Here is a 14,042-nt window from a genome sequence, read left to right on the forward strand (position 1 = left end):
GTGTTAGTTGCTTGAAGAGGACTTGTTAGCCAATCAAAAAGACTGTCCAACCACAGTGTTTCTATCCATCCACTTATGTATGCTCAATAACTATGGCAGGGAATTTGGGTAAGATATAGCATAATGAGCACATTAAAATATCCATAACACTAAAATTTAGATAAGTTTTGACACTTAATCTGTTTTTTAAACTCAAATCTGTTAAAACACTTATAGAAGAAGTTGAAGTATCCTCAGTTGTTCCACATTCCTTCAATATATATTTTCCACATAGGCAGGACATGATCTATCTTCCTTGAACAGAGTCTAAGTTGCTCTAAGAAAGATTCACTTAAGCCAGGAAATAATTAGTGCAAGATAGAGTTTTTAAAAACATTTTTAATGAAGAAATAATTCCATTCCAAAATATAGACACACAATTAAATAGATAAATCACTCCAAAATATAACATGTCCCCAGGAGGTTCCAACACACACACACACACACACACACACACACACACACACACACACATAAAACAATACCTAACAGCAATACAAAACTCCATACCATCATAGTTTTGTTACAATAGCAATGAATATTGTGAAATCTTTAGTGTTTCTGAATTGGTTATTTCAAATGGCATCATATTACAGTAGTCATAATTAAACATGTCTTATGTTAATTAGCCTCAAGATGTAATGTATACTTCTGATTTTTTTTCTTTTTGGTTCAAAGTAAAAATGTCATTTCTTTAGAGGATTCAGTGGAGCTCCTTTTTCTTCTTCTTCTTCTTTTTTTTTTTTTTTGTGTGTGTGTTTCCTTGTATGGAATCAAACCAAAGTGAATATAGCAACAAAACCAAAGGTTGATGTATTACATGATCTATCTACAGTTAATAGCCAGGAACTAATATGGGTGATGAATATGATCAAAATAAGAGCAGACATTAGTGCTAAATTATGTTGTAACAGTTTGGATCATGCATATAAAAAATACATAGTATATCACAACAAAGGCCACACTCAATGCAATTCAGTTCACATTACTACTTACACATGAACCTTCCCTGCCTTATCATAGATAATTCAGAATGCATGTTCACAATCTCCAGTGCATCTCCCTCTGACCAACCAAACGTACCCCAACTTCCGTCCGGACCAACCACAACGGATTCCTGAATCCTTTCCAGTAGATTTCCCCCTCCTCTGTCACCATAGTGCTATGTGTGTGTGGAAGGGTTGGCTGTGTTAGACCAGTGCACATTGATAGGCGATCAGCTCTGATGGAAATGGACGTGCAATTTCTTGTGGAACAAGAAAGAACCCCTGCAAGACGGAGTGGTATCTAATGGACAAAACAGAAGAAACCTACTGGGTCTGCACTTAGAGCAGGCCTCCAAAGTAAACCTGGAGAGCCAAGGAAAGAAATCCACCAACGATCACAAAACCCCAAAACAACACATGCCATTTTGTCTCGATTACAGGACTGAGGTGCTTGGGTCTGGTCTCAGTGCGGACGTGGAGCTAAGAGAGAGAAAAGGTGGCCAGTTAGTGAGAAATTAGTCATTGAAGATGGTTTCCAGAGTTCTTTGTAAGACGGAATGAACACCTTATGACGATGCTGGTTGGCAATGGAACCTGTGACAAGTGGGGAGGTTTTCAGCAGAAGAGTTCAAACCTTAGACACACATTTTGATGAAGAAACACTGAGACAATATAGGTCAGCTCAGTCCAGTCGGAGGCTGAGGGCCACTTGAAGGGTCAGAGTTTAAGAACTACTGGCTCTGATCCAGAGCTGACAGTAATGTAGGGTAACTGGGATGTAGTGGTTTCCAGTACTGAGTATGAGGCACCAGTGTCCACCTGCACCATGAGAGAGGTGTGGTTTCACAATGGCTGGGCAGGGGAAGAGAGATCAACATGTAGACATAAGAACAAAACCTGCAGTAGACTCCACCCGTGCAAAGAAATCAGAGAACCATGCACTTGTGCGACTTTGGTGCTAGCCTATGCTCAGGGACTTTTGTGAGGTGGGCTTTTGGAATGGAAGTATGGTTAAATAAATCTGGGGACAGCACAGGGTCCATTACTGATGCCAAACAAGCACTTTATTATCCCCCAAACAAGTGATTTTTCTCCAAAGGGCAGTTGAGGAGATAGTTTTTGACTATGTACTGAGGCAAGACTGCTGATGACCCTTTGTAGATGGGACCTGAAGATGGCACAGAGGTGGCTCTCAGTAACCACCCACCAGTACCTGGCCAGGTGTGAAGCTACCATCACCTACTACCCTGACCAGGTATGTTCTAGCTACCACCCACAATACCTGACCAGGAGTGAGGCTACTACCACCTATTACCCCAACCAGGTGTGTGCTCAGCTACCACCCAACAAATGCCCTGGCCAGGTGTGGCTACCATAACATAATACCCTGATCAGGTGTATTCTCAGCTGCCACCCACAAACTGCCCTGCCAGCTTTGAATCACCAAACTTTGAGTTTGACTTAAAACCCTTTTCACTTATTCTGAATAAGGCCTTTATTTTGGTTTTGAGACAGTCTCATATACCCAGGCTGGCCTCAAACTCATTAGTAGTGGAGGCTTAACTTGAACTTCTGGTCCTCCTACCTTCACCTCCCAAGTTATGGGAATATAGGGGCCATTGCACCTAGTTTATGCAGTGCTAGGGATCAAATCTAGTGTTTGATACATGCTAGGCAAACACTCTACCAAGTAAGCTATGTTCCCAACCCCAAATAAGGCCTTCTCAGAGACTGCAACTTGATTATAAGACAGTACTTTTCAGTCTTTAGCATGCATCAGAATCATTAGGAGAACTGATTAAAACATTAATTTCTAGGCCCAGATCCCAGGGTTCTGATTCTAAGGACTGGGCTGGAACTTAAGTGTGGGTGCATTTTTAAGACTTTTCTAGGTGATTCTGATGCTGCTGGTCTGAGGGGCATAATTTCAGACCCAATATTCTGCCATGATGTTCTCTTCTTTCTTTCAAAGGAAAAATGTGAATTCCAGAGAAGCTGCTCATTCAAGCATAATATAGCCAACATCATACTGGCTTTTTTTTCTTTCCACCTCCAATCTTGAAACAAATGATAATTTTTCCATTTTTCCCAGAATCCCTAAAAGCGGCCTCATAAAGGCCCATCCACAGTCTTGTATCCATTGTCTTTGATAGTTGTTTTGCACATCAGCTTCAGACTGAGTGCAAAATCCCAACATGATGATGTGAAGAGCCTGTCTCCTTTCACATGACCACACGATACTGCATGCAGAACAGGTGGCTGCAAAGGCAATAAACATTCAGAAAGAAAAGGAGAGGAACATTTGCAAGCGCACTTTAAGCCTGTACATTTAAAGCTGAAGGCCTCCGGATGACCCGACGTGGGAACTTGTGAATGAGCAGTGCTGTGTGAGACATGCGTCCTAAGGGTACAATGCGAAGAACACGACCATGGAAGAGTGCAGGTAACTTTAGTCCATCTGGGGATTTTATGGCACCTGTGGTTTAGTAACGAGTATTTCAAAACATAGTTCACAGTTTTTAAGAAGATCTGTGCTGATTTTAAAAACTAGATTCTATATAATTTGAATGTTCTCTTTTTTTTGAATATGCTATCTATTTGGAAAAAGTATTTACACTAAATTCTATGGCTGACTTGTTAGAATATTTTGAAAGAAAACAACCCCAAGTTGGAAAGAAGTCCCCGGGAATGGGTGATTCCTGGGGTTTGGTTCAAGTCGCTGCTCATAGGGACTTACAGCCAAGTTCAGGCCAAGGACCATTCTTGGCTTCTGGGCTCTGAATCTGAGTCTGTACACTCAGGAACCAAATCCAATGGGAAGTGGTTGTTTTTTCCCAACTGCTGTGGAAACAAAATGTACAGTGTACAATAAACGGTTACTAAAGTGTCAAAGAATCCAGAAATCAAACCTCTAGCTATAAACAGTATTAATATTGTCATTGTAAACTGAACAGGTTCAAGGTCATGTGCAAAGGTTTAAAATGCTTGTTAATACTGCCATCGTGTGTAACAGCAGCAGGTTCTCAGCCTCTGTATGTTTGTTTTGAAACAGGGATGAGCCATGTGAGATGGAGCTGATAAATTATCTTGGAAGAAAAGTCTTCCTCACTCTCTAAAACACACACCTAGGAACTACAAATCTCAGAACAGAACATTAGCTGCACTACAGGCATCGGAACACATCTTTAGGGTGGGGGTGCCAGGAGCTGCTGGGTGTGGTTGGTGGCTCCTCCTCCAGCGAGGCTGCTGCCAGACTGCTTCTTCCTCCTCTCTGTGAGCACAGCTCTCCATCTCCAGCTTGCGTGTTACTGTCATCATCTGTCTGACTATAGCTTACCTGGGAATAAGGAATGTGGAGGTTTTTTAAGTAGAATGAAAACTATTTCTAAATTATGGCTATGAGACTTAGGAACCCCCTTTTACACACACATGTATATACTCTCAAGCACACTATTTCCCATGAAATTTAGGGGTGAATATCCTTTGATACCATGTGCTGTTGCACTTTCTAGAAGAGAGGAAAGGGGGTTCCCCTTGCTAAGCCCGTCTTAGGGGCACCTGAGGTACACATGAGGCCTGCGGAGAGTTAAAGCCGCACAAACAGAAATATCTATGCTGCCTACTGAATGCTGAGGTGATATCAATCAATGCCCCTTCATCAGAATGCTGTGTTAAGTTTTAAAATTTCATTTTCCAGGCCTGGGAAGATGGTTCAGTTGGTAAAGCACTTGTCACCCAAGTGTGAAAACCTGAGTTTGGATCCCCAGCACCCATATAAATTCCAGGTATGGTGCTACACACCTGTAGTCCCAGCACTGAGAAAGCAATAAAAGGCAGATCCCAGGGCAAGCTAACTAGCTACACAAGCCAAATTGGAAAGCTGTGGGTTCAAAGAGAAGGCCTGTCTCAATAAGTAACATGGAAAGCCATTGAGGAAGACCACTGGCATTGACCTCTGGTTTCCACAGCAATGTGGAAACCAGATGCACACACACTTATGAACATACACATGCATACCAAATATGAAAACACATACACACACCACACATACACATCCCACACACACACCAAAAAATATAAACTTTCCCTGATCTGATTCCCTAATTTCTGGGAGTACATATGACTGGACAAGGAGACAAGTGTTTTATGTGGACAGAGACTGGAAAAGGAGTAAGTAAAAGATTTGACCAAGTCAAAGTTGATAATTGTAGGACATCAAACTAAGGGCTATTCTGTTCACTGCTTCCTGATACGTGCCTGGATAAAAATCAGTGGACTAAGCACTCCGTTCAACACTGGTGCTTTAAGCGCAGGTTTATACGACCTTCCTCTAGCAGAGAATGAGTCTTTTGTGTCTGTTTCTTGTCCATGAAGGGCTATGCCATGATGAATGGCTGATGGATGTTAAGCCAATGAAGTTGGGTCAGCACCTCTGAATAAGTGATGCATATACTTTTGGGTGAGTTTTGGCTTTAAAACACAGTCACAAAGTCAAAAAAATAGTTTAATAATGTATGCTGTCCTAAAAGTTCGATTGTATTGGCTGGGTACATTCAATACATAGTAGGCTAAAACTAGCTATAGATATGAAATTTACTATCCTTTTAGTGTTCTATCAACTTTTAAATACATTTTGCCCAAGTGGCTGATTTAACCACAGGGTGGTTCATGTTCAGACTGCTATGGAATGCTAGTAAGGCAGATGGCAGAGGCTCCAACTGTTTTATTTCTCACTCCTGAATTTCCTACAAATGATTAAAGTGTGCCCTATAAACTTCTAAGGTACTGCAAATTTTGGCTTTTAGGTACAAGAAGAACCCAATACTATTTATTGCATGAATTGATGTCAAGATCATTTTATTAGACTTAAAAACTTTTTTTCCCAAGAACTAGCTACCATTGTTTCAATATTACACAGAAAAAAAGTTGGAGCTGAGAGACAAGAAATGTTATTAAAGGAAAAGACTTCTCCTCTGGGACTAGGTTTGTTTTAACTTGAATGAATATTTTTAGAAACTACTCCTGGGAATTATTTCCCCTGTTGTCATAGTGAATCTAGAGACTGTGTGGTGGTATACATTCAAATGCAAGGGAGGGAGAACAGAGTGAGGTCTACGATGCCCCACCTTGTAGCCCACAAGCTTTATGTCCCTGGAGTCATTTCACTTTCTTGATCCTAAGGACTGAGACAGGATGTTCAGTGTTTGAACTTGTGTGTGTTCATTGATAATTAAAATGTCATTGAAGAAACTTATAAAACTAGCAAACGGGTTTGATAGAATTTATTGTCAACTGCCCCGTAGCTAGGAAGGAATGTAACTAAAGGAGACACAATTTTTATGGCCACACTAGTTAGATAACTGTGGGACATTTAGGGAACAACTACGTGGCCATAAAATGAAGCCAGAGAAATATTTAGACTTATGGGGCAGTAGATCCCAAGGTCTCTGGAATCACTGCATGTAGATGAGTCCTAGGCCCATTTATCAAAGTACAGACAACATGCTAGTTATGAATCTGAGGCTTCCACACACTTACTTCAGCACCACAGCAGTTCCCAGATATGGAAGGAACTGTGTGCAAAGCGTGGAGCATAGTGAGGCATCTATGTGCAAGCTTTAGGTGGTGTGTCCGTCAGGGATCAAGCTCCTGTGTGAGGTGGGTATGATGGTGTGATGTTCAGATGAAGCTGAAGCTCAACAGGCTTGATAGATAAATGTAGTAGATAGATAAATGTAGGCTGCTAGGCTTTGGTGGAGTCTGTATTTAAAATGGATCTAATAGTTTCAGAGTTTATGCCTCATACTGTTACACTCAAGACATACAGCCAGGCAAGAGCTACTCTTTCTATAGTTAAAAAATCTTGAGGGCACAGGAAGGAGACAGCTTAGTCAGTAATATGCTTGCTTTGCAAGCAAGATGACCTGGATCTTGTCCCTAGAACCCATGTTAAAGGTCTAGGTATGGTGGTACCTACTAGTAGTCCCTGTGCTGGGAGTTGGAGAAAGGCTGACCTTTGGATTCTCTGGCCAGCCGGCCTGGCCTAATTATTGAGTTCTAGGTAAACAAGAGACCCTGTTTCAGAAAAGAAAAAGGTGGATGATGTCTCTGGCTTTGTCCACATATACTTGCACAGACATGAATATATACCACAAATCTTAGAGATTTTACATGTATTTAAGTAAATCCTTAGAGTGGGATAACATGCCACATATTTTAAATACCTTATATCTCACTGAATTCCACAATGGATTTGAATTAGTCATCTTCAAAATATGAGGCTATAGAATTTCCCTCTGTTCAATAGCAGTTGATATTGCAGTCATTGCTAAGATGCACACATGTGGTCTTTAGGGGTCCTGAGTACAGCATGACTAAGGAGCTGACCCTCAAGAGATGCTGAGGCCACTCTGTCTTTTCCTTCTCGAGTGCTAAAGAGGCAGTGACCCTGAGGCCATCAGTGGCATGACAGGATTTCCGGTGTATCTCTGGTGCTATGGAAGTTCCCATGCTCAGTGTCTGGGTTGACAGTCAACTCTCAAGGAGCTCTAAGGGTATTCCCACTAGGTTATAAATGTCACTGTGTTTGGAGGCAATTCTCTGATAGCATTAGGAAAGATGTGTATCATAGAAAGAAACACCTAATGGAGCAATTGTGAGTTTAGGTGGCAAGTTATCAGAACTCAGCATACAGTGTCCATGTTTCCTCCCAAACAAGAGGGTACTTACTTGAGAGGAGAGTGATAAAAGGATATTGCATTCAACCTTGCAAGCTGACCTGTGGGGTGAAAAAGGGCACAAGAAACGTGATATGTCAAGTCAGTGATGCAGTCAAGCTGGTGAATTACTTGGCTGGAAGCCATGCACAGAGACAGAGAGAGTCCAATGAACAAGAGCAGCATTCTGACCCGTCTAGTCACCATTGGCTCACAGGATATTCAAGCAAAACCATGTCACCACACTTCAGGATGTATCAGCACCTCCCTTGCTTTTACCTGAAGTCACCAGGCATGGACAGACAAGTCGAGAAAGAGAAACTAAAGATTTACCAGACATGGCAAAAACTGGATCTTCAGGTCATAAACAGAATCCTCTTTCATTTCATTCATGTAGGTTAAATTCCTATTTCATCTAAAAATCTAACCTTCCTTCTGAAAAAAAAATGAGCTTCTAGAATTTCAGTTACTGTTGTTATAGAAACACAGGAGATGATGTGAGGTTGTAGAGGGATACCCAGGCAGCATGAACCTAACACTGATTATCTAGCTACATCTCTCCCTCCATGAGCAGAGTCACATGTGATGTCTATAGCTACCAGGCCTTCAGTTTCTCATGCTATGGTATTCTTTGGGAAATACTTCAAGGCTTGGACTATAAATAGAAGAGTAGCCGGAGATAATTTGTTCCCTCTGCCTCTCTGCCCTTCACTGTCAGAATGAGCCACTTTTGACCTAACAATGTGGAAAAAGCTTGTGTGGCCACTGGAAAAAATACCTGACAGGAAAACATTATCCTACTGGGGCTGGGGACCAACAGGTCTCTACAAGGCAAATATCCCTGAGCCCCCAGAACTCAACTGCTCACCTGTGGATGACCAAGGGCGTAGAACAACCCCATAGGGCATCTATTCCTGATTGTATGAGCTATGCTCTGTGACTTATCAGATGGATTAGTGTGACTCAGGCCATCTTAATATGTATTTATTTACACCTTGCTGAACAAGGCTTGTGGTTCCTCCAGGACTTCCCGGTAAGTGCTGTTTACATCCTTCCTTGTAGTTGGTATGACATAGTCAGGGAGGAAGGCTGAGGACAAATGTCTGAAAACAGGGAGAAGATTCGTCCTCATTCAATGTCCCTGTGCTATGTTCTTTGAATCCTTTATTTTTTAAGTCATGAGAAAAAAAAAAAAAAAACAACATCTTTTCTAATGATCCTAGAAGAGTTTGGACTGTCAGTCACCATGCTTCTGCTAATGTCATAGGTCTCCTTTCATTTCCCAGACCATAACTTAGAAGAATGCAGGGTGAGTGACAGGTATTAGATGTATTTAAAATGTTGACTGACTGAAATACCATCTCAATATTTGGGAAAGGTGAATGGCAAGAGGGAGGAAGCACTGAATTTGCCAGGACTGTGGATGGTACTGGGTAGTGGGCCTGCCTCCTGGTACCTGACAGGCCTCGTCCTGCAGCTTCTGCTTCAGGTACTCCTCCATCTTCAGCTCATTCTCCAGCTGCCGGACAGAGTCATCCTCATAGTTCTCATCCTCCGCTTGGGCATAGGGAATACCATCTTCCGTAACTCTGGTAAGAAACCACAAATGATACAGAGAGCAAATCTTGGCAGAGAAGCATGAATGGAACTCGTGTGTTGGCCATATCAGCCCTCCAGTTCATGTCCATGCCTTCTTTGACCTAAAGGAAAACTTTAAACAACTGAGGTCTAGGGCAATATACAATTTTCATGCAAACTTTTTCTGTGGCAGTCTGACAATCACTGGTCATTTGTGTATTTCTCAGGGCCTATAGGAATGGGTGACCATTTCAATATTCTAACATTTTTAAAAAGGCAAACTTGTGCTCCCTTTGGCAGCACATATCCTATAATTGAAATGATACATAAAAGATTAGCATGCTCCTGTGCAAGATGATATACACTCCATAATTCTGTAAAACCTGGAATTTTATAGTGTATGTTCATGCACTAAATACAAATATATATTACTTTCAATAAAAGGGCAAAATTGTCTTTTGAGGGAACATATATAGTTTAAGAGTTTTCTTTTTAAAACAGAATTCAAAACCAAAAGAAGAGTGAGCCCTCTAGTGAAATAATTCCTAAGAACATTTGCTCATGATGTAATTCTTTAGACACACACACACACACACACACACTTTAGTTTTCTGTAGAATCGAATCTTATAACCTCAGCAACTTGATACTATAAAGGCTTATCTCACCCGCAGATCTTGACTTTACAAATTTAACATAGCTCCAAATATGAAAGGGCCATTCACATTGTTCAATAGAACTGTAAAATATGGATAAATAATCTCACACACTAACATGGTCCTCTATCTCTATATGTTCATTCCAGATAGTGTAAAGGACTTTGTGGGGCTGAACACAAATTCATCACTTAACTCATATGGCTACCTTATGCTTGGGGTAAATTTGTCATGTAGTGATATTCCAATAAACTTGGGGTAGATTGAAAGCCCATTTTTAGATAGGTAAACATCCCCTGAAAGGAGAGTATTGGTCAAGGAGTTTCTGGGCTGGGCATTAAATGTCACTGCTCATGTTTGTTTTGTTGGTAGGCTTGTTAGTTTTGGAGGTTTGGGAGTCAGCCAAAATGGGTCTCTGAACAGTCCCTTTTCAACCCCCAAATCATTTCTTGGTGGCTGGTTCTGCTCCCTTGGCATCACAGGGACAGCAGGTTGGGAAAGATTAATAGTATTGGATTTGAGGATTGGGACAAAGAAATTTTAGGCAGTTAGCATCAAAATGAATAATAATAAATAGACATTTACTAGACAAAGTAGGTGAAAATTCGCCATTTTGTTGTATTTATTTATTTATTTTAATTATTTTTGATGTGTGTGTGAATGATGGAGTATGGGTGCACGTGTACCATGGCTCAGAGACAGTTTTGTTTGTATGCTTTCCACCTTGTCTGAGGCAGGGTCTGTCACTCACCAATGTATTTAGCACATTAGCTGGTCTGCAAGCTACAGGAGGACGTTCTTGTCTCTGTCTCCCGGCTTACGAGAGGCACACCAGTTTTCTCTGTGTTCTGGAGATCTGAGTAGAGGTGTTCAGGTTTACACAACAAGCACTTTATCCACTGAACTGTCTGCCCCCAGTTTCATCAATTTGACTAGCAAATCAAATAATCCTAACTTTTAGAGCAAAGGGTAAAAAAGCAGACTAAAATTAGAAGCAGACATGTGCTGCCATTTTAAATTATGCTGTAACTCTTTTGTTTTGAGCTTTCAGGCTGTTGGTTCACAGCTGGCTTCCAAACCAGGCCTCTTTATAACTCCATTATGGCTGGGATTTCACACACTAAGATTGAGAGCCAAAACACCAGAAGGGCTTCTGGTTGGTTTCTGCACTTGGTTTTTAAAAACAGCCAGTCTATTTTTGTAGAGCAGTCTGAAACACTTTCCACATGAAGCCTCACCCTTCTGTAGTTGGTTTAATGTTCTGCAATTTTCTTCCCTATCCCTTGTCCACATTTCTCATCACTCTTAAGTCCTTCACCCATTTCCTTCCCTTTCTTCTTCCTACTTTTGCCCACCCAGGCTGTGCCCTGCAAGCCCTATCCCCACCTAACTTTGCCATACTCTTTTGGCATTGGTCTCCACTACTGACTACTTTCAACTGATTGAGGGCCATGATAGTCTAGTGTTGTGTTAAGCTGTGTTGTTCTGTAGGTTGGTTCAGTTAGCTGCATTTTCAACTTACTTTTTATTGGGATGTAACTACATGACAAATTGATGAGCATTTGGGCTCATACTCTCAATAAGCATGGTTGGTTTAGGCTACTGGTACTTTCTGGAAATTGTTCTGGGGTAAGAGTCCAAGACCACATTTAAACACATCACTCTTCTGTCACAGCATCCCCCTTTTCACAGTAAAGAGCCAAACAAGCATGTACATGTACAGCCCATTATGCTACTGAGAAAATATCTCCAGGTACAAGATACTCACATGTCACCATGCCCGGTACTGGTAGTTCCACTGTGAATGTACCCAGGTTTTCTGGCATGGATTTGCGCTAGAAACGCCTTTTCAGAGGTTGGTGATGGAACCAGGTCCTCATACTGGGTCCTTGCAAATTCAGAATCCATGTTACTATCTGCTTCACTCACCACCTCTAGGGGGCAATTGAAGACAGAATGACTTGTTAATTCATGACCTGTGCTTAAAGGACTGAGCCCCTCATGAGTCACCCTGGCTGCATCTGGCATTGGCCAGGTAGGGTACCTTTGTCATTTTTTTTTTTCCAAACTGAAAATTTACAATGACGTGAATTACTATCAAAGAATTTGGTGTAAAATACTTTTTTATTAAAATCTCAGAAATGTCATGAGGAAGTTTTATTTTAGAACTGACTTCTTAAAAATTTACTTTTTCCCTCTCTATAAAAATCTTCATTAAATTTGCCATGACTCATAAATTTTCTGATTTGTTGTATGTTTGAAGTATTAGGTGGAGATATGCTAGTAACTGGTGAGATATTTATTTGAATATTCATGCTGCTCAAGTTTTAAAAACATGAGAATGTGAAAGTGCCTTCCACACTTTTGTGTTATATATTTTTCAGGCACATGTCTTCTTGAATATATTGTAAGAGTAAGCTTCATTTTAGCCTCATTCAAATAATCATGGATTCCAAATCAATAAAGTTGACATAAAATAGCTAACATTATGAAATAACTTCAACTATGGTCACATATGTGGTAACTGTGGCTCTTTGGATTCCAGAACTACAGGCCAATTTCTTTTTCTTTTTTAAACTTCGCCATTTTTTGGACAATCTTATTGAGTTCATATGAGTAATTTTAGAAGTTAAATATAAACATTACCAAAAATCCGAATATGTCAACAAAATATCACATAGACCTTTGTTTAGCATCCCACTGTTGTAGTGTGCCCTCAGATTTCAGAGCCCTTGAATTACAGGCATGTGCCATTATACCTTGGCCTTTACATAGGCTCCTCAAATATCCACTTATATTTGACAACTAGGTCTTCTGAAGGACTCCCCATATCTGTGCATCTTTCCTGGTGAGCCCATAGATGAGAGGGCATCAAGAACTCACCAGAGTTCAGCTCCTTCACCAGAGATGACATGGTATTAGTGATAGAGTCTGCAGCCACCAGCAAGTCATTCCTTAAGTTTCTTCTTGAACCTTCAATAAAGAATAAATTGTATTTTAAAATATCCACAGCTTTTCTTTCACTTCAAATTTGTATGTTGTTTTTCTATCATCTCCACTGATGGCCTGTAGCAAGAACACTTGCAAGACTTTGTGTTTAGAAGTGCTTTGGTTTATTTCCTGAAAAAAAATACAGTGGCCTCTGATTTTAAAAGACATGGCTAATGGTGGCAGTTCATATAATGTATTAGTCAAACTGGAAAAAAAAAACTGAAAAGGAAAGTGATACACATTAATAAATTGGGTCACCTGGAACAAGCTGACATACTCCCAGGTGAGCCAGCAAGTATGGTTATCCTGCTAAGGACACAGGTCATATGAATGAAAAGTCTGGCTTGTCAAGAAAGCTGCACCTTCCAAGCAGCTGCTATTCTGCCATTACCTTGTGGTTTAGCACACTGGATTGTGTCTGCCAGCACAGCCTATTTTTCTTATCAGGGATTCCAGAGTTCCTCCTATAAAAATTGAGCACTTTGTAGAAATAGAACATCATGCATTTGATTCTCCCTGAAACTGGAAAAAAGATGAGGCTTCATGCTCCTTCTGCTGAGACAACAGGCAGTTATTGTTTGATACCCAAACCTGGACTTAGTTAATTCTGGAAGGTAGTGATTAGTGAAGAAAGGTGAGTCTTACATATCAGGCATGCTAATGGTCAAATGGACATGTGTGGGTTGGTTTGCAAATGGGGCAAGATATATCAAACATCTTTGGAGAAAAAAGGCTTAAGACTCCAAATAGGTGACTTACAAATGAGGTTATGAAGTATGTTAGTTTGAATAGATGGCCCCAATATATTTAGTGTTTTATTAGTTTGTAGTTTGGATCTGCAGCCACCTAGCTTGAGGAGGTCTCACGGGGCAGATGTTAAGGTATGGTGGTGGGTTTGAAATTACAATCTAAAACCATGCAAAGTGCCTAGTTCTGTCTGGAGTTCCTGAAATGTGCTGTGTGGTTTTGCTTTTTGTTTTTTCTTTCTCTGCCTCGTCCTTTTATGTGGGGGGACAACTTCTTCTACCATTATGGAACATTCCATGGATCTGTAAGCTTCAATAAATATCCTTTCCT

General features: G+C 40.7%; 1 protein-coding gene and 1 non-coding gene across 19 annotated transcripts in view; one reads left to right on the plus strand and one right to left on the minus strand.

Annotated features, from left to right (window-relative positions):
* Positions 1-360: 360 nt before the first annotated feature.
* Positions 361-14,042, minus strand: part of Dtna (dystrobrevin alpha) — a 425,345-nt gene continuing 411,663 nt past the window's right edge. For 16 of the 18 annotated variants that reach the window (XM_045134780.1, XM_045134782.1, XM_045134795.1 and 13 more), the window contains 5 exons: positions 12,858-12,947; positions 11,743-11,908; positions 9,198-9,330; positions 7,755-7,803; positions 361-4,362 (listed from right to left, as the gene is read on the minus strand). In XM_045134780.1, coding sequence (XP_044990715.1) covers positions 7,786-7,803; positions 9,198-9,330; positions 11,743-11,908; positions 12,858-12,947 — 407 coding nt within the window. In that variant the 3' untranslated portion in view covers positions 361-4,362; positions 7,755-7,785. The remainder of the gene's footprint in view (positions 4,363-7,754; positions 7,804-9,197; positions 9,331-11,742; positions 11,909-12,857; positions 12,948-14,042) is intronic. The other 2 variants (XM_045134775.1, XM_045134774.1) reach the window with 2 other exon arrangements.
* Positions 9,604-9,713, plus strand: LOC123455191. The gene has a single exon (XR_006633742.1). It is a non-coding gene; the product is annotated as a U6 spliceosomal RNA (small nuclear RNA).

Source organism: Jaculus jaculus, chromosome 15 (genome assembly GCF_020740685.1).
Source record: "Jaculus jaculus isolate mJacJac1 chromosome 15, mJacJac1.mat.Y.cur, whole genome shotgun sequence".
Classification (NCBI taxonomy): domain Eukaryota; kingdom Metazoa; phylum Chordata; class Mammalia; order Rodentia; family Dipodidae; genus Jaculus; species Jaculus jaculus.